The sequence below is a fragment of the Cyprinodon tularosa genome, unplaced genomic scaffold (assembly GCF_016077235.1).
Source record: "Cyprinodon tularosa strain WSP-4 unplaced genomic scaffold, ASM1607723v1 ctg2, whole genome shotgun sequence".
Taxonomy (NCBI): Eukaryota; Metazoa; Chordata; class Actinopteri; order Cyprinodontiformes; family Cyprinodontidae; genus Cyprinodon; species Cyprinodon tularosa.
In genome coordinates this window covers 3692655-3716378 of record NW_024038733.1, presented here as the reverse complement: position 1 = coordinate 3716378, position 23724 = coordinate 3692655, and the positions used below count along the sequence as shown (strand labels likewise).

At 38.2% G+C, this 23724-nt stretch overlaps 2 protein-coding genes across 3 annotated transcripts; both read left to right on the top strand.

Moving 5' to 3' along the window:
• Nucleotides 1-5253, top strand: rpl18 (ribosomal protein L18). The gene is made up of 7 exons (XM_038284301.1): nt 1-152; nt 703-789; nt 895-1002; nt 2632-2730; nt 2801-2924; nt 3901-3970; nt 5121-5253. Exons 1-7 carry the CDS (start codon nt 150-152, stop codon nt 5194-5196), a joined length of 567 nt encoding a protein of 188 aa, XP_038140229.1. The 5' UTR covers nt 1-149; the 3' UTR covers nt 5197-5253.
• Nucleotides 5254-5425: 172 nt separating this feature from the next.
• On the top strand, nt 5426-22295 carry sphk2 (sphingosine kinase 2). 2 transcript variants are annotated; one of them, XM_038284296.1, is made up of 8 exons: nt 5426-5575; nt 12242-13700; nt 17694-17843; nt 17928-18022; nt 18116-18231; nt 18454-18657; nt 18929-20537; nt 20797-22295. In XM_038284296.1, exons 2-8 carry the CDS (start codon nt 13238-13240, stop codon nt 20857-20859), a joined length of 2700 nt encoding a protein of 899 aa, XP_038140224.1. In that variant the 5' UTR covers nt 5426-5575; nt 12242-13237; the 3' UTR covers nt 20860-22295. The 2 variants fall into 2 exon arrangements, with proteins under 2 accessions (XP_038140224.1, XP_038140225.1); XM_038284297.1 differs by lacking the exon at nt 5426-5575 and adding an exon at nt 12126-12145.
• Nucleotides 22296-23724: the final 1429 nt, after the last annotated feature.

Below are 23724 nucleotides of genomic sequence, written 5' to 3'. Positions count from 1 at the left end.
AATTACACTACCAACCACTGGGGGCTCCATCCCGTAATTTTGAACCGGAAAGCGCACGCTTCGTAGCCAATCAGAAGGCCGAGATTTCAGAGCACTCTGTTATCGCGAGACGTTGTCCCTTCCTTTTCCCTTTTCGCTCTGAATCCAAGATGGTAGGTACAGCTAACAGATATTGTAAAATATGATAGCTGTTTTATCCACTTCCATCCTCTTTGTCAAACCAAATAATTTTGCTGATTTGTATTCAAACATGACCCGAAGTTATTTTGTGTTGAAAAACTGCCGTTCTTTTCAGCCATTTGTGAATCCCGTCCATATTATACCTTTGGTGCCGCTTTAAGTCATGTTGCCGACTGAAAGCCAACACTGAAAGCTCTTATGTGAGCGTGATACTGTTTTAAACACTAGCTTACTTATTTGTAACACTTACAATCGTTTCAAAGTGTTAAATTGAGATAAGTGAAATGTCGTATCCCTTTTACAGCAGTGGGTTTGGATCAAAGCTAGGTGCTGTTGTCAACGTGTAGATTAGCTTCAGCTAACTAAGTGAAATCCGTACTTGATCAAACTTATCATTCCAAATGTGATTAGCTTACTGTGGTTTAGTGTGGTGTTAGGGAAGTTTTGTACCAAACTAATTAACCTAACTGTTATTTTTCATTGAAGTGAAAATTCACCTCATTTTGTCTTTTATTTTTTAAGGGAGTCGACATCAGGCACAACAAGGACCGTAAGGTGCACAGGAAAGAGCCTAAGAGCGAAGATATCTATCTGAGGCTCTTGGTCAAGGTAAATGCACGCTGTTTTATCCCATTAAATAGCTTCACTGATATTTATTTGTGCTTTGAGTTTGTGTCTTGTGAATATTTTCTAATTTGTCTTATTGTTTTTAAGTTGTACAGGTTTCTTGCCCGCCGCACAAATGCTCCCTTCAACAGGGTGGTCCTGAAGAGGCTGTTCATGAGCAGGTCCAACAGGCCTCCCATCTCCATCTCCCGCCTGGTTAGTCTCATAGTTCAGAAAGTTTCTGCTCCACCTTGGCAGCATCATAATTATGTAGATGGATGCTTGTATGTTCAGAAGTATCAGTTTTGCCATGTGTATTACATGGCTCATATTGGGTTGTAAAGGGGGGCCTTAATTGTTTTGAGAGATCTACTGAACTTGAGCAGTCGAACATGCTGTGGCTTACAATTTTTAAAATGTGTTATAATAGGGATATTATAATTACTCATCTGCCCCAATTTGACTTATTCTTTTTAAAGAAGGTTGTCCTATTAGATTTTCGTTGTGATGTTGAAGCATAGCATTTAAATTGACACCTTCTAAGAGCAAGTTTAAAAGCAGGCCAGTTTTTTTTTTTTTTTAAGAGACTTTAATAGCAAAAAATGTCAGAAGTTTATAAAAGTTCTGTTTTGATGTATATGAAGTATTGCATTATATTTGCATCTTCTACGTGTAGCTGAATTGATTGAAAGGTAAAAGAGTGAAACCTTTAAAGTCGTAGGGAAGTCATGTATAAATGTCAGATCATTCTGGCTTAAACATGTATATAAATGTACTCTTTATCAGATGATATTGTCCCAAAACTTACAAAATGTATATTTAAAAAAACAAAACAAAAACCTGTCTTAAAATCTTTTTTTTTTTTTTTCGTTATCTTATGCAGGCCAGTTAGTTATACGTCAGCTTGTACACTTAAATCTGGCCAATGATTATATCATCGGTCATCAATCTAATTTTTGTCTGTCATATCACCTTGATTCATATGTCGCAGCTAATATACGCAACGGTTAAAATGAGAATCATTTACTTAACCATCGAGTTACATCCCAGTGTTCATTGGAATGGACGTCTGTGTCTTCGAGCTAATAGAACTGGCAACGTTGCGATGCAAGGGCTCAAACATGTACGGCTGTAAGCCTTCTACACCAAACCAAGCATCTGGCGTCCTCTTCCAAAACAACATGGTCCCCACTTTCCTCCTCTAAATAAAAAATATATGACGAGGAGACTCCTCCACAACCTCCTACAAAAAACTCTCCTCCTCTTGCATGTTTCCTCTGTCCCTAGCGTTACTTTCAGTGTAGTTGCCAAGTGCTACTTGGTCCCAATTGGGGAAAAACTAGTTGGTTCCCATTGGGAGAGCAAGATGCTTCCGACAAACCGACCACGATCAAACTTGCTTGCTAACCTTCACATTCACTTTATTCACTCTTGTAAAGTTGGAAACCACTCTGGAGAATTCAGAAATGCAAGGGTTGGAACAGCCATTTCTTTACGACTTTAAGAAGAGGGGAAAACATTCGGATGGAAGAGTGCAGCTGTTTAAGTTATTTAATTTTATTTAATCTGGCTTTCCAGAATGTTCTTGTATGTCCTTGGTGTTTAATTTTTTTCTTACTTGGACCGGATAAATTATAATTAAAGGAGATGACTAACAGCCTAGTGTTTAATGTGGAGAAGAAAAATGAGCAAACGTGATGGATTTCAAATCGTTTTAAGCCACACAATGAAACTCATAGATTTACATGTTACAACCCAGACCCCCGTTCACCCTTGGCCTTGCATGTTCTTGTAAATCGTTTTTCATCATGAATTAAACCTGGCCCTCTTTTGTCTCCCAACCAGATCCGTAAGATGAAGCTTGCTGGCCGTGAGAACAAGGTCGCAGTTGTTGTGGGAACTGTCACTGATGATATCAGGATTCAGGAGATCCCCAAGCTCAAGGCAAGTCTTTTTTTTTTTTTTTTTTCTTTATTTACTTTGTAGCTCTAAATTTGTACATTTTGCTCTTCAGATCTGTGCTCTCAGAGTGACTGACGGTGCCCGCCGCAGGATCCTGAAGGCAGGAGGGCAGGTGATGACATTTGATCAGCTGGCTTTGAGTTCTCCCAAAGGACATGGCACAGTGCTGCTGTCAGGTAACTGATATTCTCTTATTTATTATAGGTAAATGTTCCAAAATGGCAGCATTGTGCAGATTTATAGAAATTAGCTCAGTTATATCCACACTTAATGAGTTGGAAAACAATCAGAAGGCGATAACATTGACTGTTCTGTTCCTATCCAAGATTTATACTTTGGTGTTGACATTTGGTAGCTGGATATAAGTTATCCTCAGCATATTAATGTTAAGTACTCAAAAATGGCTGCTTTTTTCACACATTTTCTGTTGGTTTTGGTCTCAAAGTCTAGAAAAAAGTAATTAAATTTACCTTGTTGGGATTTTTTCTTTCACTTTTTATTCCTCTTTTTTTTTAGGTTTATGCCTAATAAAAACAAAACATAAAATAACAGTTTAAGAATATTGACAAGAAACAAATGTTTAGTTTAGTAACTGCTTTAAGGAATCTGTGTAGGTTATTGATATTTTTGTTTGTCCACAAAAGCAGTAAAATATCCTAACACCACACCCAGAAAAGCATTGTGCTGTAACATGATTTGTGTAACCTGCAGATAAGCCCTGTTTCTAGTTAAAGGATTGCCAGTACTACTTTGTATCCAGGAGTTTCTGAATATGCAAAACAAAATGTAACATTCTGCAAAGAATAGATTCTCGAAAGAAAATCACACATCGCTCAATCTTGTAAAGACACAACTTGTTTTCATCTAGTTTATAATTTTACTGACCTGTGCATCCTTATTTCGTTAATCTATTGTAAGATTATCTTTTAAAACATTAAAGCAGCTTGAGGAGGAGTAATTATAAACATAAAATTACATATTATGATCATTCCTCTACTCTTCAGGTCAAAGGGAACAAAAGTTGTTTTTTTTTTTTTTACATTTCACTATAATTGTAGTGAAAAAAAATTTTGAGATGTAAAACTGCTGATGTTGTTTGAGAATTTTAATGTCCTTTTGTGCCTGTTGCTAACATCTTGATTTATTCACTAGGACCCCGCAAAGCCAGAGAGGTGTACAGGCACTTTGGAAAAGCTCCTGGAACCCCTCACAGCCACACCAAGTATGTATGCACACATCAACCAAAATCAATAATCACACTGTTGGTATCAATAATTTGATGGTTAAACAGAGGAACCCAGTAAAACTAACATAAAATTTTTTAAATATATTGAACAGTTTTTATCCAGTAAATCAGGGATGTCAAACTCATTATTTCTTGTCACTTGGGCATAATCAAGTATTTAAAAGGGCTGTTTGAAGCTGTAATTATGAAAATTTGATTTCATTATTCATTTAGGAAGAGTATACTAATCTGGTATTAGATTTGGTCCCATTTAGATTGAAGTTAAGCCACTGCATGTACTTTATAAGAATGCATGCCTCTATTTTATAAAGCACTATTTCTGCTATTAAGGGTTGAATAAATTGCTGGAGGCCAAATTCCGCCTGCAGGGCCTTGAGTTTGACGTGCACCAATTATCGACTTGATCAACTATTAAACTACAGGTCATCTTTGTTTTTGCAGTATTTAAGACTAAAACAGTCGTCAGTACATCTTAGATTTACACTTTTTCTAAAGAAAAAAAATGGAATTTTTTTAAGGTGCAAAAGCCTACACTGTATTTTGACTTGCTTAAATTATTGGACTATTCTATGATCGCATAACCATTGGCAGCATGTTACCTTATAGAAGTATCTGTTCTTTTTTTCACTTAGTCGTTTTTTTACCACGATTTTCCATCTTTAAAGGGACTCGTCTTTCTTCTGCTTGTAGTCTGGTTCAATATCTGTCTCTCGCAATATAGATATATCTACCAGCAGAAATTGGCTCATATGCGTTTTAATCAGAAATGTTGCTGCTTGAAATTGATTCTAATTCTAATACTTTTAAAATATTAACCACAGAAAAATTACTGGTGGCCATTGTTTTTGTTTTTTTTTATTCTGCTCCTAATTTATCATTAAGCCAAATTGTACTCAAGCCTGCTGTGGTTGTAACCACTTATTAAATCTGAAGCAAATTAATCATAACATAAAAAAAAAAAATCATAAAACTAATAACTTAGTGTTTTCTTTACTCTGTGGAGGGGATGTATTGACAGGTGCCTCAAGAGTCACTTTTCACTGTTTGATTTGAACTTTTGATCTGCCCTAAATGTGTTTTGATCGATAATTTTATATTATCTAATATAATTTTATTTCTTCTTTAGGCCCTATGTACGCTCCAAGGGCAGGAAGTTCGAGAGAGCACGTGGTCGCAGAAGCAGCCGTGGTTACAAGAACTAGTCTGTTTTTGCTTTTCATGCAATCTGATTAATAAAATGATTGGCTGTCCAAAAAAAACAAGTGTCTGTGCTTTGCTGTTAAAGTTCAAGAATGGGTGGATTTTTAGGAGATGAATAAACTTCCAAAAATACTCCAGGCTGTGGGCTTCTCATTGTACCGTGATTGTCTTTGGATGAGCCTTCATCGGTTGGTCCGATAACAAATGACTGGAGCCGGAAGTGGCGTGGTGCTGATGATTGGAGAATGTCGGTGGGTGTTCCGATGTTTTCCTTGCCGTCATTGGGTTTCCTCTCCGCCGCTCAGAGCAGCAGCTGCCACGGCTCCACACGCTTCCTGCTCCAAGGCACTTTTACAGTCCCGAAGACGAGGACAGGATGAGGTAATTTGAACTTTGTCTTGGAAATGCTTTGTGCTTTCAGTTAGCCTCTATAAATCCATGTGGGTTAAAAAACGTGAAAAGCAAAATCTTTTTTATTGTCTGGTTAATAAATCACAGCGCTCGCTAGCTAACAGGCTAGTTTGTGTACATCTTAACCAACAGTTTGACTTGTTACTGTAAAGTAGGACTTATCGGTAAATCACTAACTTATCGGCTCTTTTTACATTAGATAATGCAAATCTGGTTGAACTTGATCTGAAGCGACTAACCGCTGGCTTCTGCTAACTGACAGCTGACAGTTCAGACTAGCTAACCTTAAACTGGGGGCGCATCTGTGAGCGTTTATCATTAAATCTATAATATGGACAGGCTTTCAGCTATTTATACGCTATCGAATAGTTTTTTTTTTTCATCAGTTGAAAATTTAAAGATGAAGTTACCTGCCTAACAATTAGGCTAGCTAGGTTAGGTGGTCAGCATCGATCAAAGTTTCCATGTAAAGCTACGGATACCTAAAGTCCCCTTTAAGGGTTTAAAATACCTCTTTAAAGTTTGTAAAACACGTTTTTTCCTCCCGTCGTTATGAAATGAACCAAACGGTGGATTTCTCCGCTTTTCCTTACAGTAGTGTCTTTGTTTAGGGGGACAGATTGAGCCTGCTGGTGTTATTATTCCTGTCCCCGCCCTGCACTTCAAGGACGTAAGATGCAACAATGGGCATCAGTGAGGTGCATTTCTGCGGCTTTAATCAGATCAGGACATCGGCCAACTGTTGGTTTTGTCTGCCTTTCTGCTTGCACAATGTTTCCAGACTTTTCCAGAGCTCGGAAAACAGATGTGACAAGGTTGATCTCAGTCTGAGTGCTTAAAACAGGTTCAAATAAAGGCTCTCAGTCATTTTTTACAGTTCAAAGCTCAGTTACTTACTAGAATTACACTTTTAAATGTTAATTGCCTTGAAAATATATTATTATGACTAAAACATACACATCAATGCAAATAAATATTTAATCTACATTTTATGTGATTATCTGTTTGGAATTATATTCAGTCCCCTTTACTCTGCTTACTTAATATTATTTACTATAAATGGAAACAATCAGAGAGAAATTCGATCCCTTGTAAAAATTCAAATCAAATCCTAACAAAAAAACAGAAAAATGGCCCCACAACATATTGATTTACCACGTCTAAACACAAATGCACTTCACTTTTTTATTTTTACCTGTTAAAACATAATTTTGCTTCACTTTAACAGATGTACACTTATTTGCAAATCACATGAGAACACACTATTATAAAAACAATAAAAATTAACAGAAATATAATTTGTATTTATTTATTTCCCAAGGCAACCTTATGTCTTTTATAATAGTAGATATTTTAGGAAAATCCATGCTGAAATGTTTCTTTCAGCTTATTTAATATGATAAAAGAAGTTTTCAAAGCCTGAAAATCATCAAATTAAGATTGTTAAATTGTTAGTTTTGAACGTAGCTCATTTTTGCCTGAAGAAATCCTAGCATTGACTATATTTTAAAGTTGTCCCTGAACTACTTCAGCTAACCCATCAAAAAAAATTTCATTGTACAACAACCTACAAGGAAGTGTGAACAAACTAATGGAACTGCATGGATCACATTTCTTCAGGAAAAGTCCACCTAGTGTCAGAAATCTGTATTGTAGCTTTTGTTAGATTGGTAAGATTTGATAAAACTCTTAAGGCTCATTATTCTGGTGGCATTACTCAATATAATTTTGGTTGAAGAACATTTTTAATATTAAAACTGAATATATTTCAGAGAAAAGCTCAAATAGCTGCTGATAATTCAGGAAATAGGATTTTTGATTAATATATAAAAGGAAATCCATGATGAATTTCCATTATCTTTCAGATGCAACACATTTCCAGTGTGTTTATATCTTGAATGCTTTTTAGAATTAGAATTTTAGAATTAAACTTTATTTTCATTACATTGTCACAAGTACAAAGCAATGAAATTCATTCTATGCATTTAATTGATCCTTTTGGGGAGCGGTGGGCTGCCATTGTGCGGTACCCAGAGAGCGGTGTGGGTTAAAGGGTCTTGCTCAGGGACCCAGAGTGTCAGTCCGTGGTAATAGGGCTTTAACTCAGAACCTCTGCGATAAAAGCGCAATGCCCTAACCACTAGGCCGCCACTTCCTGTATTCATCCTGTTTGTCCCATTTGCAATTAGTTTGACTTATTTTTATAGTGCATAGTCCATTTTTCATATGAGTTATAAAAACATTTAAAATATTTCAGGACCATTTTTAAAGGATTTTCTTACTCTTAGTTTCATTCTTAATTTCCTGATGTGACATTAAAACACAAGATTTTGTAAATGATGATGTAGAACAAATGTAATACAATGAGACCTGCTTTTTCTCAAGCATGTCTTTATTACTTCTGTTCAAAAATGACCTATCATTTCCGAGAATAAAAAACAACTTTGACTCATGTTTGAACTGATGCAGCTTGGTCTGTGTGCTACTCGCCTAATTTTAATTTATATATTCAGAAACTAGAGGGTGTTAGCTTTTAAATAATGTATTGCACATGTAATTTGGGCTTACAGTTACTAAGTTATTTGCTTTTCCATTAGGGTAAGCAAAATAGACGAGAATTTCCCAAAATGAGGTTGATGTTAAGAGGTTAAACAAAAAATATATACAAAATAATCAATTAATCTAGCATATTCTGTTGAAGTATAAAAGTTAATGTGACACTTTACTTTTAGTGACCGATAATGAACTTAGCTTATTAAATCAGCTGGTATTGTCACAGCTGCTGACCAGGCAGACCTCCACTTTCGAAATGATGCCATCGCAAATCAAAACGTACCCAACGTCATGTGACTGCGGTAGGAAGCTGGAAGTTGCTTTTAGATTTTATAGGTTAGAACCAATGCTAATGGGGAATAAGGAATTTTCCAGAGCAATGCATGCATATGTTACAATATCCCCTATAGTGTATTTCTACAGTATAAAATAGTCTGATAATGCTGAAACGATGGACATATTCCACCACAGCTGTTGTTTCTTTTCATTGGATTAACAAGGAAATCATTTTGTTTAGATGATTCAAATAACTCAGAATACCTTTGCTTGTTTCCAGACCCATTTATCAGTTCCTAGTAATAAAGTCCTAACAGAAATACTCCAGGAGTTATATTCTTAATGAAAGTATTATAATCAGGATCCTGGTGAGCACTATTTAACACCACTATTTGCTGTTATATAAAATAGTTTGATACAGATGCAAAAGTTGTTTGTATGAAGCAACAAAAATGGCACAAAAACATATTAAGTCTGCAAATGCTTTTACTTGCTGGGTAGTATTAATTTAAATTTTGGGATTTTGTGTACTTCTTTATATAATCGTCTGTGAACCAATATACTTTCTTTTAACTTTTTTGCTGACACGCTTCAATTGAATGCTTTGATACTATTTTACAGTTTAATAAATAAAGAAACGGTTGCTTATGCCATTTGTTTCAGTTTGAATTCATTGGGCCGGATCTATCAAAGGTGTGCGTGTATAAAAACGTGAGCTATTTCACTGCGCACGCTAAAAAATGTACAAACTGATCTATCAACAGCGTGCTAAAAGAATCCGTGTAAATCCGTGTATCATTCGTTCTTTCTATTTTCAATTGCCAATCAAAAAACAAAAAATAAAAAATTGACTGGTTATTTTGTTATTTGTTTTTTATGGTTAAACCAAAAACGAAAAAAGGATTTGTTTTTCATATATCAATTCTAAGCTCAGATCAAGAATACGAAATGGAAAAACGGACAGCAACGCAGAATTTGTTTTTAATATTTAATCGGTACAGTTTACGTGACCCGGAAATAGCTCTTTGCGCAGCAGTTGGGGTAATGAAGTGGCTACCATGGCGACGCTAGAACCACACACTATGTTGATCGAGAAGCTGTTTGTTGTTGCTAGTTAAAAGTACAGTGCACAGAAAAGTTTCAAGAAAAAAAGTTATACCTGGAAAATCCTGCAAATTTTCTCCGTTGTCATGTCCTCCTCAAGAGTCACACGCTTGGATCCTCGAAATAAAACGTAACTGTCCATGGCTGATAGGTCCGACTGCCTTATCTGGTGCAGTTTGATCGAACGTGGTGGGAGTAAGCCAATTGTTTTTTTAGCTAACGCTCCACCAAACTTCCGGGTCATGTAAACTGTACCGATTAAATATTAAAATCAAATTCTGCGTTGCTGTCCGTTTTTCCATTTCGTATTCTTGATCTGAGCTTAGAATTGATATATGAAAAACAAATCCTTTTTTCGTTTTTGGTTTAACCATAAAAAACAAATAACAAAATAACCAGTCAATTTTTTATTTTTTGTTTTTTGATTGGCAATTGAAAATAGAAAGAACGAATGATACACGGATTCCAGTCAATTTTTGATTTTTTGTTTTTTGATTGGCAATTGAAAATGGAAAGAACGAATGATACACGGATTTAAAAGGATTTGATCTTTTAAACGTGCTAAATAGCGCCTCTTATCCATTTAGTACTTTTTCTGCAATGAATATGCAATATGGGGCGTTTACACGCAAAAGTGCGTCTTGTGGGAGGAGAACATGTAAATATATTAATTTAGCACTCGCAAAGAGATTTATCAAACCTGAAAGCAATTTTGCTAACGCTATCTGACTCTATATTTAACACGTTTCAAAAGAAGGTGCAAATGGTCTGTATGCGTAATTGCGCACACATGGCAGCGGAGTGTCGCAAGAAGGAGACATCGAAATGAAGCAAGGAGACGCAGAGAACGCATTTTTTCACTCCGTGTGAATATTTTTGGAATGAACGAGGAAACGATCATCAAAACATATCGTTTATCCAGCATTGCCATTTTGGAGCTGTTGGGGGAACTCCGAATGGATTTGGAGCCAGCCACAAGGAGGACCCACGCAATACCAGATATCACAAAATTCCTTGCAACATTGCACTTTTTTGCATTTGGGTCATTCCAGCGTACAGTTGCAGCGAGAGCTGGGATCTCCCAATCTCGTTTTTTCAGAAGTGCTGTCCGACGGGGTCAGGGTTCTCCCCCTGCGCCTGGAGCAACGTGCCAATGCTGCGGGGATCTCATCCACAGTCACAGGCACATACCACCTTAGGGAATAAAGGTTGCAAATATATAAATATATATATATATATATATATATATATATATAAAAAAAAAAAATATATATATATATATATATATTTTTTTTTTTTTTGTTGGGGGTCACTGTAAGATTTAAATTTCTTAATGCACTAGTAGTTTGTACCGACTACAAACTACTTTGCCGCAAACCACAAAACGCGCAAAACCATCATTTAAATAGGGCGTCTCCAACAGTTTTGCACCTTCCACCAGTTACGCAATCACTCTTGTTAAATCACCCGCAAACCATGGTTCAGCCCCTCGCGCAAAATTCCAGTTTGCGAGCGCAAATTACTGCACGCAAAATTGGATCTTGATAAATCCGGCCCATTGTGTTTAAATTATGAATAGTTATTAAATGTCTAAACCATTTTTGTGCTATCAGTCTATCAGGAAGTGATTGACATTGTCACTATGGTTCCTGAAGAAATGTAAAATATAATCTGTCAGCAGCTGAGGTTCAGAACCGATGACCTCTGTAGTGCCGTAGGTCACGCCAACATAAACTAATCATTTTAGCAGCGCCTCACTAAAAAATAGTTCAAATAAGTATGTTTTATGTAAAATAATATATACAATGAAGATGCATTAGTTTTTATTCATTATTTAACCAATATGAATATTTATTAACCAATCTAATTGTATAGTGAATCATGGCAGTCTTGGTCTTCCATATCAAGGGGCAAAGTGTTTAACAACATAAGATAACTATAATGACCATTTCTGTATCAGTGCTGTGGTTTCACAATATAACATTTGCACTTGCTATCGTTAAATCCATGTGTGCAGTAAAGGTAGACAGTATATGTTGGGTTAAAATATTTAGTGTCATGTCTTTGAACTGTGCCAATTGAAAGAAAGTGCTGAGGGTATTGTGTTCATGATCGGAAATGATAGTCTGCCAACTGCTGATGTCATGGAAATTTTTCCACAATGATATTGCATTGTCATTTTTTGCCCAATACGTGGTGGTGTCTCAACAATTGGCATATTTTTGTGGCTGCAAAAATCAGATACATGTTGCTTCATAAAGCAAATCTTAGCACTGCAGTGAAGGATTCAGGATTCAGACTGTGACAGAGGACACTTTTCTCTAACCCCCTGAGCGCAAAGGAACAAAAGAGTATGTAAACGCTTACAAGCTGCAGGCATTTGCAGTTTTTCATGCAAAGTAATGTGTTTCAGCGAGGCTGGTTAAGGATGTGTGACTGTGAGTCAGTTGCAGCCCAGACGCACCTAAGGTCAAGGGGCGTGAGCGATGTGGCGTTGCTTCATGCTCTGACTATAATCTCTTCTGCTTATCAGAGTACCGCCTTGCAAGACTCTGATTGATAGAACTGAGATATTGTCCTATGGAAATAAACTATACTGTTAGCTTGGTGAATAAGAAGTTTTTTTAAACATTATTTTAAAAAGAATATACCAGGATCACTTTGGTAACTCCTGACTTTTAACTTTGCTTTCTGTTCTTACAGGAACAGAGATGTTTGGGAGGGAACGTGACTCCTCAGGCTTCACTAAAGGACTCTAAGATGACATAAACTAAGGACTCACCTGGAACTCTATCCTTGTTTGTTTGCTTTGCTTTTTCTCTGTATTTTTTGTCGAGTGTCATTTGGAGAAGTGTTTTTTTTTTTTCTACTACAGAATTCTTAATTTATAACACTACTGTCCTGAAAAAACGTAATTTTTGTCACTCCTCCGGTCCGTGTCGTGCGTCTCCCAGAGGTTTCAGATAGCAATAGAAGTTTCAAAGGTCTTGAAAAAGCTTCACTTATCGTCTCCTTTGGACATTCATCACACTGCAGGCTGCACTTGTAATGCAACATACTTTAAAGAATCGCTGCACATTACTTTGATGATCCTGGCCTCCTTTCGTAGAGAAGGTGTGTTTTGGATTTTTTCTTATTCAGGCTTTATTGATGTATGATTTCCTCCTTTTAAGAGGTTTAGTTTTGTTCCTTTTGTGTGATTATTTAAAGCATACTGGTTAACTGCTCTGCTGCCTTGATTTTCTATAAGAAATGGCAGCTTTAAAACGAAATGTAAACCTTTTTAAACTTATGCAATTACGTTTTAATGATCTCTGTGTCTAAGCCACAGATTTTTGCAGGAAAGTGTAGAAGCTGACACCTGTTCATATCAAACTGTGATTTTATTTTGTTTTTTTCATCTTCACTGGATTATTTCTGGAAACAAATGTCTCTTTATACTTAAAGAAGTTAACTGTTCAAATGAAGACCCAATCAGAAAAGGACTCACTAAAACAGAAGGTTTTTATTGTTTTTTTTTTTTGCCAATTTACATGAAGAATGAATTTAAGTGATTTCAGGGATGAAGTTCTTTTCAGATATTTTTTAATTATTCTTTGCAAATCCTGAAGACCCGGTCGCTCACTAAGCTCCTGATTGCAGAGGCTTGTACTGTTTGCTTGCTCAGACTGGCAGACATCTTCCACTGTAAAAGCCAAGATGCGTTCCCCAGAACCCTGCTCCCCTTCTCCAGAAGAAGCCCTCCTTCATGGTCAGTTTGCCAGCTGGGGATCTGGCAGTAACAACAACAATAGCAGCGGCAGCTGCCCCGACAGCCCAGGAGGCTCAGGAAGCCTCTCCCCCACCACCTCTCCAGGTTCATCGTCTAACTACGCTTTGACCCTCACCCACACCCATATCCACATCCAGCGCCTCTCGCCACGGCCCACAAAGGATTCCCGTCTCCTGCTCCCTCTGTCTGAACTGGTCGGTTGCAGCTGTCCTCGTTCTCCTGCACCGCCGCTGCTCGTGCTCTACTGGTACCCTCCAGGCAAACGAAGGAAGGGAGTGTCCAGACGCAGGCAGGTGAAGGCCTACCTGGCAGAAAGCAGGCTTGAAGCTGAGAGGTGGTCGGCTGCTGTTCAGTGTTTGCTCAGAGAAGTGCCCGTCACTGCTTACACAGGTCAGTGTCTTTTTCACTTCTAGCCTTTTTTTATCCAAACTGAGCCTCAGATCATTCGAACCATAATAGTAGATATTTTATAGACAGTACTGTTTAAGGCCCCTGTATTTTAAACATCAATGTTTCATTAAAAGGAGACTGTACAAATCTATTTTTGAAATCTAACTTGAATGTTACTGATTGATCTGAATTTTTTATTTTCTTACAAAGTTTTTTTGGAGATTGCTGAGTTGATACTAAATTATGATGAGTGCTAAAATTAATTAGGGATATTTGATATATTAAATCTAAAATGTTCAATAGCAATTAGATTTTTTTAAGGCTAGAAGACTATACACTGGCTTAATTTTTTATAAATAAGTATAATTAAAATATACAGTGATAATTGTAGATTCAAACCTAAAATATTCAGTGGTAAATGTATATAAAGTTAGTGGGTATTAAAGGTCGACCATTGATTTTTAAGTCTACCCCCAAATGGCAGTGATATTCTCTGTGTCCATTAAGATCTTTGATTTTTTTTAAATGCTTTGTCTAAAGAGGACCATTTAATAAATCCTAGTTCTTTGTCTTTGAAGGTTATGTACCTTATGACCTTTGTTTCGCTCCAGGAATTAGCTTTAAACTTCACATTATGCTGTTTCTTTTCTTTGATTGGCGCCTCCTTTGAGGATTCTTGCTAATTATAGCTGAATGTCACAGCGGCCGAGGACCTTCCTGTATTTTTAGCCGACTCATTTTAGGTCTGAGGGAACCATTAAAAACTTTGTTTTGCACTCGCAGTCTAGAGCATATATTTGCAGATTATAGGAACAATCTAGAGCATATAATGTTATATAATATTTGGTTAAGGGTAAGGGTTCCTTAGCATGCCACTCTCTCCCTTTGCCTTACTAATAAGACTTGGTTATCAAACAGATAAGAGTTTATAGCTCGCTGTTTTTAAAGGATTCTTTTTTTCTCTTTGTATCCTGTTAACTTCCTTTTACTTTAGAAGTAAATTTACCCCATCTCAACAAAGTTTCACTGCTTATCTTTTCATATTTGGGATCATTGAAATATGCTGCTCCTTTCCCTCTTTGTTCTTCGATTTAATATTACTGTTGGAATCGATGTTCTGATATTTAATACAGATTGGCATTGCATTTTAAGTCAGAGAGATGCTGTTATGTTGCTGTCTGCTACCAGAGGCCTATTCCCGGAAAGCAACATAAGGATGTAAGACCAGTTTCAAGACAGCAGTAACGGATAAGTTCGCCCAGTGATTTATTCTGTGCAGTTAGCCTGCTAAAAACAAGGCTAACTCAAACCTAGGGTCATATCTGCTCGGTCAGCAGATGTCAAAAAACAAGAAGCTCTTCTTCTTTTCAGGATTTTTGGGAGATGGCATCAAACATTTAGACATTACTGCCTTCTAGTGAATTGTGAAGTGTCTCACTAACCTGATTTATGTTGTTGTAAATAAGCCCTGTTCCCTTCATACCTTAAAAAGGCTCCATTTATTCAACCAGGGAGTTTTGTCAGTGATTCAGTTTTCTTTGTGTTTATTATTTGTAATCAGCCTTCCTTTACAAAACAGTAATTACTGAAGTACTGTAATTATTTTTTAAGATCATTACGGTGCCCTATACCTTGATTCAGCTTAGGATCTTCTAGGTGGATGTTTGATTGATTTGATTTGATTGTTTTTTAAAACAATCTTAATTTGGCAGAAAGGCCTCAATAACCTTTTGCTGTGTCAAAGGGAAAAGAGAAAATTGTTGATAAAGAAGCAAAGGTGGTGTCCTTAAAGTCAGGTCGTGAAAGAAGCTGATTTATGGTACATTTTTGAGCCTTTTCCCTGAATATTCACCTGCACGACTGTTACCAGTTTCCTGTGGATGACATCTGCTACATGTGCAGACTGCTGGCTCCCAAAATTCAGCATCACTGCAACCTGAAAAAAAGAAAACTCACAAAGAAAGATAGCAATTAGAAGAGTTTTATTAATGCAATATTTTATACTGGTGAAGGTTCTCAGTCATCCAGGTCATAGTCATACCGAAAAAATTAAAAACAATCCACTGGACATGGTTTAAATTTTTTCTGAACAATATTTTATATCTTTGGTGCTCAGATCTCTGCAGGAAACTTTGATTATTGGCATGAGCTGATGAATGAGAACAGGGATTAATCTCCTCAAGGCCTAAAACTGGTAATGGAACGGAGATGGGATGAACAATGGTTCATTCTATATAACTGCAGGTTGATGAGGGGATCTGCTTTGGCTTCCATGGTGAAACCCAGTGATTTGTGTCAGGCTGATGCTGGAGGTTCACTTGGAGAGCTTGAGACTTGGAAGATGGCTGCCAGCTAGAATAAGGCACAGGTTTGCACAAACCTCCATGATGAGCAAGCATAGGAGGAGAGTGGAGAGAAAAAAATACTCCCCTTATGTAAGGAACCTCAGGCCAAACCAGGTACAACATGGCTCATCGACTGGGGATGCCTCATAACTGCATTGTGATTCCAGACGTATCACTCGAATGGGGAGCAGCATAGAGGAGGAGCCAGATGAAGCTTGGTGACGAAGATGGGAGAGGGGGTGGAGGAGAGTTCAATCCTGTTCATCTGAGTCAAAAGCTGACATAGCCAGCCAGCTCTGCAGGAGCTTGGTTGTGCAGCAGACTGAGGTGTTTATTTTAAAGTCTTTTAATCTGGACTCTGAATGATGATTGGGCTTTGAGGAGGTCCAGTCCAACTTTGATCGGCTTGCTTCAGTGATAGATGAGCCTCTGATTGAATTTGGATGATTCAGTTCATTCCCTTGAACTGACACCTCGGCTTTATAATAGAGCCTTGACAGTTTCACAGATGATCTGTGTTGTGCTCAGATTTACTGCTACTGGTATGTTCTAGTTCCTGTATGTAGAAAGATATGCTGAAAATCTTAGAATCGTTGAGATGGTTGGCCACCCGCTGTTTAGACACAAGTCTTTTTGAGCTCTTAAGATAAGTAAGAGGATCAAATATGTGTGCAGGCAACTTTTATTAAGACACATCATCCGTAAATTATAGTCAACATTTCATCTAGATACTAGGAGTCTGTTCTTATATTTCCTCTTGACCTGCTGCGAGACCCTCTTTGGTCTAATCATATTAGTTCTTTATAAATATTGACAAAAGAAAAGTGATAAATCATATCTGCAGGTTGACAATATTTTGTTCTAGCTGCCATTCATGATGTACCCAGGATTCAATTCCAGATGGGGTTGCCAACAATCCTTTGAAAAAAAGGATTGGTCTCATATTTAGAGCAAACTTATGTGTCAAAAGACATCCTGGTTTGTGTCAAATGTTTACTAAATAAATTTGCTCTCAGAAGAAAATGCATATAAAGATTTATGTCCATAACATAGAAAACAGTGTCTGGCTGAGAAGTAATTTTGTTTTCAACGAGTTGGCAACCGTAATTTTTAAGTATCCTACATTCCAGTCTTAAAGTACTGCACCACAGAGAGAAGAAATGCTGGGGCAAAAGAGTAATACAATAATATAAGTATAATATAAATGGTAATGTCAACACTGGTTACAATCAGCTTTCACTGTTAAGTTGAGAAAAATGACGGGTTACTTTTTCTGTTATGACGTTTTCAATAGAGAGCAGGGGTTAGTGAATGTGAATGAATAATCTAGGCTGTTTGAACATTTAGTCGATCCCCCTTTGTTTGCCAAATCAGTCAATGTGCGATCAACCTTGAGGACTGTTGGAAAATAGCTGCAGGGTTTAACATGATTGCTTACACCTGGTTTGACGTAGATGTGCCTGTGGAGCCTGGCATCATCATACTTGAATCTCTGTATCCAGCTTTTGTAAAATAGGCCTCTGTTCTGGTGGTTATCCGTGTAGATATGATAAAATATTTACAAAAAGTACAAGGCTTTTAATGTAGTTTCTGAAACTCTGCACCTCAGTATTTAACCTGACAACATTGTCTCCTCTCAATCTGTCAGAGTTTTCAAGAAGTCTGCTACCTCGTCCCAGGCGACTACTGTTATTGGTCAATCCCTTCAGCGGAAGAGGCCAAGCAATGCAATGGTGTCAGACCCACATCCTGCCAATGATTAGAGAGGCCAACATCAGCTACAACCTCATACAGACAGGTAATGACCCTGGAAGGATTCTTTGTAAGGAACAATGGTGTTGGTTAGCTTATAAAAGGTGGTGCCTTCAATAATCTGTTGTAGAACGTCAGAACCATGCAAGAGAGCTGATCAGAGAGATACCGCTCTCAGAATGGGACGGCATCATCATTGTTTCCGGAGATGGCCTGCTGCATGAGGTAAGGTACTCTTGGTGCAAGGTGGAGCACAATTCAATTTATTTGCAGCTTTTGGTTAACGGAGGTTTCCTCATGTTTTCTGTGGTTCTGTAGGTTATTAACGGACTGATGGAGCGTCCAGACTGGGAACAAGCAATAAAAACTCCTGTTGGGATTCTGCCCTGCGGCTCTGGAAATGCACTGGCTGGCTCAATCAACCATTATGCAGGGTGAGGAGAGCAGTGGCAATAAGTCGGGATCTGGATATTAACTGCAAGCAAAAAAGCAGGAATGGGTGTTTGAAGGGAAGTCTGAAGGACGTGTTTTTAAATCTTAGTGGTGGATAAACCGTTTGAACTGGTCATATATCTCCTAGTATTTCCCTTGTTAATTGAAGCCATTCCTGCGAAAGATAGGTTGATTGCTTTTCGTCTTTGTCCCCCTTTCCTCAGGTATGACATGTGCCTTCGAGAGCCGCTTCTCTTGAACTGCTGCTTCTTGCTCTGTCGAGGCGGAGTGCGACCCATGGACCTAGTGTCTGTCACAACGAGCCCTCTTCCATCCAAAAACAGCCATGCTGCAGCTCCTAGGAGACTGTTCTCCTTCCTCTCTGTGGCCTGGGGTTTTGTGTCTGATGTCGACATCGAAAGTGAGAGGTGTGTGTTGTGTAAATCTGAAGTTATTTAGCAGTGATGCCCCTGAATTCTTCGTTTTGCCAAATTGCATGAAAAACTTTATGTAAATTTTGCAAATTTTATGGGATAATGATTATTTTTCGTGACCAATATAGGCTGCTTGGTGTTTCTGTGTCACATAATATTCAAGTAAAATGAATTTGTGGTTTAAACATGACAACAAATATGAGGGAAAGTTCTTTAGGATGGAAGACATCAGAAATTAAGTTAAGTTTTTTATGTTTTTTTCCAGGTATCGTGGCTTGGGCTCAGCCCGCTTCACTTTGGGCACCTTGGTGCGCATAGCTTCTCTTCGATCGTACAAGGGCCGTTTATCTTACCTTCCTCCTGTTGTTACCACATCTTCAAATGGGACACCTCCACCTAGACGGCCTCTCTCCCGCAGCATTACAGAGGGACTGGAGGGCTTCTGTAAAATGCCTATCCATCGCACCTGCTCCGATATGGGCATCAGTGAGCAGAGGAGCCTTCTGCGCAGGGGTGATGGTGAGAGGGAAAAAGAGGAGAGACAAAGAGAGAGGACAAGGAGAAGACAGAGGGGGAGAGGAAAAGGAGCAGGTGTGGTGAGAGCTAGCAGTTTAGCGGAAGACAGAGAAAGGGAGGGGCAGATGGAGATGGAGGCAGAAGAGGAGAAGTCTGGAACCTGTTCAGAGAAGTCTGGAACAAGTTCAGAGTCAACCGAAAGGGATGAAGCCAGTATGGGAAGAGACGAAAGGTTGGCAGGGATTAAGGATGAAAGGGAAGATGAGGAAACATCGGAGCAAGACTCTTGTGAAATGTTGGAGGTTGACGATGGGGGAGATGAGGAAGGCAGTGGTGGTTCCCTAGAGGCAGATGGAGTGTTGCGTGCGAGGGAATTGGGGGATAGTTATGGATTGGACATGGGGAGAGAGGCACAAGAAGAGCCTGGAGATGTCACTGCTTGCCAGGACGGTCCTCAGAAAGCCAGAGAGATGGTAAGAAAGAACTCTGCTCCTTCAAGCCAGATAGCCGAGACTCTGCTGAGCCAGCCTCTCAGTCAAGAAGCCAGCAGAGATTCTGGCATCTCATACGGCATGGAGGACATGGATCTGAATGAAACCTACTTCCAGAAACACTCTTACCCTCTGGATGTGGCTCGTGAGCGATCGCTCACCATCTCCTCTCCCTTCCGTCCCAATCCCTTCTCCTACAAGCAGAAAGCTCTGGACCAAAACCATAATGCCTCCCGTCCAAGACCCCACTCTCTCCTCCAGCACTCCAGCTCCAATTCCCTTCCCCCTAAAATGACTCCCCCCTCTTTTTCTCCCACACCACCATCGTCTCCTTCCTGTGCGTCCCCACACTCATCGTCCTACCTCGCCCCCCGTCCAAACACCCCTAATTCGACCCTGAGCTCTCCCTCGTTCCGTACGCCGTCCTCGTCTTTTGACTTTGACATGACCGAACCAGCAGGTTCTCTAAAGAACCGTCCGTTTGTCACGCTGCCTTTTGATATACCAAGAGACGACTTGTTGCCGACTCTTGATCAACCCCTCCCCACCAGAGACTGGGTCACCATTGAAGGGGATTTTGTCCTAGTCTTGGCCCTTTATCAGTCCCACCTTGGGGCTGATCTCCATGCTGCACCTCAGGCCAGATTTGATGATGGCCTGATCCACCTGACTTTTGTCCGGGCAGGCATCTCCAGAGCCACCCTACTCAGACTGTTCTTTGCCATGGAAAAAGGAACCCACCACACTGTCAGCTCGCCATACGTGAGCCACGTAACCTGCAAGGCCTTCAGGCTGCAGCCGCTGTCTACACGGGGAACACTAACTGTGGATGGGGAACTTGTGCCCTATGGTCCGCTCCAAGCGCAGGTTAGAAAGATCACTACACAGTGCCTGTTAGTCACAGTACATAACTTTGTCATGTTATATATATGAAGTGATTTCTATGATTGATCACACTGATCTGGTGCAGAACTGCGGAGGAGGAAATTTAGAATACAATTTAGTGAAATGAATGCGTTCACAAATAGATTATTTCTGATTTAACTATTATTTAATTGGTTTTGGTACTTTAAATGGTTACATTACACTGTGTAATCTGTACTAATCTTTTTCTGATCTTTCACAGGTTCATCCCGCCATGGCCCGTCTCATTGTTGGAGACACTGGTGTCAAAATTACCAGACTTTGACGAGGGATTATTAAGCTTATATCTATCCACATATCAATACTCTAATGAATTATCTCTGTTGCCATTATGCCCACAAAGAGAGAACCATACAGTTGGCTGTTTGAGACACTAGTCTTATTTGCAAGAATCAGATTTTGTAGGCAATAATGAAAGGGATGACTGCGGGGATTAATACTAAATTGAAGAAAACTTTTTTTTTTTATACAGATGATTTTAAAAATGCGCTTTGTTGCACAGGTGTTGGATCACGTTAGGAAGGGGAAGGGGAGCTGCACAGTCTAGATAAAAAGAAGGAATAACAATACTAATTGAATGTTTTTGGGGTTTTTGGAGCTGATGCATGAGTTGAATGTGTACAATGTATGCATGCAGAGAAGCATTAACTAGGTATTGCCTTACACTTAGACAATGAGAAATAAAGTTAATATTCAAGATAAAACAGTTCTGGAGCAGAAAAAAAATACTGCAATACTCTAATCTGCGATTCTTTCTGGACTCTCGCCTCCACATGTTCGGCAATGAAAAGATAAAAACTTTTTCTCCTTAAAGTAATGCCTTATCTGTCAGTGCACAGCTCAGATGCACTTGTGTTAATTCTCTTATATATTAAGTCTAAACAGTGATAGAGAGAGATTTCAGGATTTTTTTAAAGTAATATGTTAAAAGGCTATAAGCATTTTAACTCTTAACATGTTTTTGACAAATCCTCTAGTTTCTTTTATATGGATAAAGTCGATTTGGTCTCTGAGGCTAAAACTGGAGCTCCAATCAGAGCCTGTTTCAAAGTGGACTTCTACTGGGTGGAAAAAGTTCAGACTAAAGAATATAATAAATAAAAACAAGAAAGCTCTTTTAACTGTCATAAGGTTTACTTTAGACTGTTGTATAGACAGAAAGGCATGGTTAATCACACATGAGATTGGGGTCAAAGATGGAGTGCTATCAATTTATTCCTTTTTCAGGACAACTAAAACATTTCTGATCAGAGAAACTTTCCTAAATAAATCAAGAGGGGGTTCAAAAATTTATGAGAGTGCTTTAAGTTAAGGTTATTTCTCGGATTTACACCATGTGGATTATATCTGTCAAGGTTCTGTTCCAAGATAATGTTTCATGCTGGAAAATTATTTAGGATGCACCATCTTATGTATTTTTTTTGTAATTGGAGGTTTTTGTCCAGATAGCTTTTCAAAGCAAACCTGGTATTAGTTGATACGTTTAGTGAAACAAAAAACTTAAACATCTTTGTAATCTGAGATTTTCAGAAAGTCCACTTTGATCTTGGCTGATCTTGGGCTTCCCATTCGCCTCAGCTGTTAGCCCTGACTAATCTAGCTTTATGCTAAATCAGGATACTAGTTGCCCACTGCTTGGTATATATTGACAGTTAATGAAAAGAAAACGCAACAAACAAATCCTTTAATCAGTCCAACTAGGAAATAGTTAAAGTATTAAAATAATTCTTAATAATTCCAGTTTTACTAATCTCCTTATTTTTTTAATCTCCTTGTTATTTTTTAAACACTCTCTAATTAGTCAACAGTAGAAAAAATGTCTAAACCCATCAAACTCTTAAGTATGTTGGTTTTAAGCTACAAAAAAAGACAAAAAGACTTTTCTGGATTGTTTGCTAACCCTTACTGACACTTGCGTTCTGCCTGCTTGTTTTAGCCAGTGGATGCACGCTGCTGCTGATGTCAGTGATACTGGTGTTTGCAACATGTTGAACATAGAAATGCCTGAACAAAGCTAGCTGATTTCTCACTGCTTTTAGCCACTTTGTTATTGAAACATAATCATTGCCTTAGGCCTCAGCTTTAAGAACAAGTGGAAGAAAGCGTAGTTGGATGAGATGCCTCAGTTGATTTAGCAATGGTGCACAGAAAGTGGATTTGAAGCAGTAAATTACGATGCATAGAAACTATTAAATACAACCAAGGAAAGAGTAAAAAAACAAAAAATAGAATACCTTGCCATGTACAGAAATTATGAACCAAGTCACATTGCTTTATAAATTGTTGGATTTTGAACACTTAAAGGTATGAAAGGTATAACTGACAGTTTAAAAAACATAAGAGACTAAAAAGAAGACAACACTAAAATAAAGCAATGATATATTTTTGGATCAAATGATTGATTATGTGGGGAAATGGGTTTAAAATACCAGCTTGAACTTGAAGAAATAAACCAGCTGCAGAAAGAGGCTGTTAAATTACTGTCTTTTACAGTTAAAACTTGCTGATAAGTATAGTTTTTGAGCTAATTAATTCAAATGAAACAGTTTTTGAGCCTGAATTGTCTTATAGAACTCAGTTTTCTTACTGTAGAACCTGCTGCCTCGTCTGAAGATGAATCATTAGCATGTGCAATATGTCAATCAGAAGATGTGCCAACTGCAACGATCTCCATCAGCATACTGTATTTTTTTAATCAATGCCTTTGTATAAAAAAGCTTGTAATTACTGCTGTTGAAAATGATCTGTTTGCTTACCAGGAAGTTTATTCTCCACCTTTGAGTGCACAATGCCAGTAGTCCAGTACAGTTTTTACACTATGCTTTCATATTTACAGAATGGGAGTACAACATTTTGAGTTTAAGCTTTTGCTATCACTAAATAGGAAAATATAGACACAGTTTGAACAGAAATATGCCAAATTGTCTACTCACAATGTTGTGGAGCCTAGTTTTGATGGTTTACTTTTTTTTGGGCAACAGCTTTGTCTGTGGCCATAGCTGGGACCATGGTGTTTTCTAGACCAAGTTGACAGGACATTGCTGCAGTGCAACTTCTGAGTTGATAATGCCATAAAATTTTCTTTAATGGGCTGCTTGGAATGAAATAGTAATATTACTAAATTAATGGA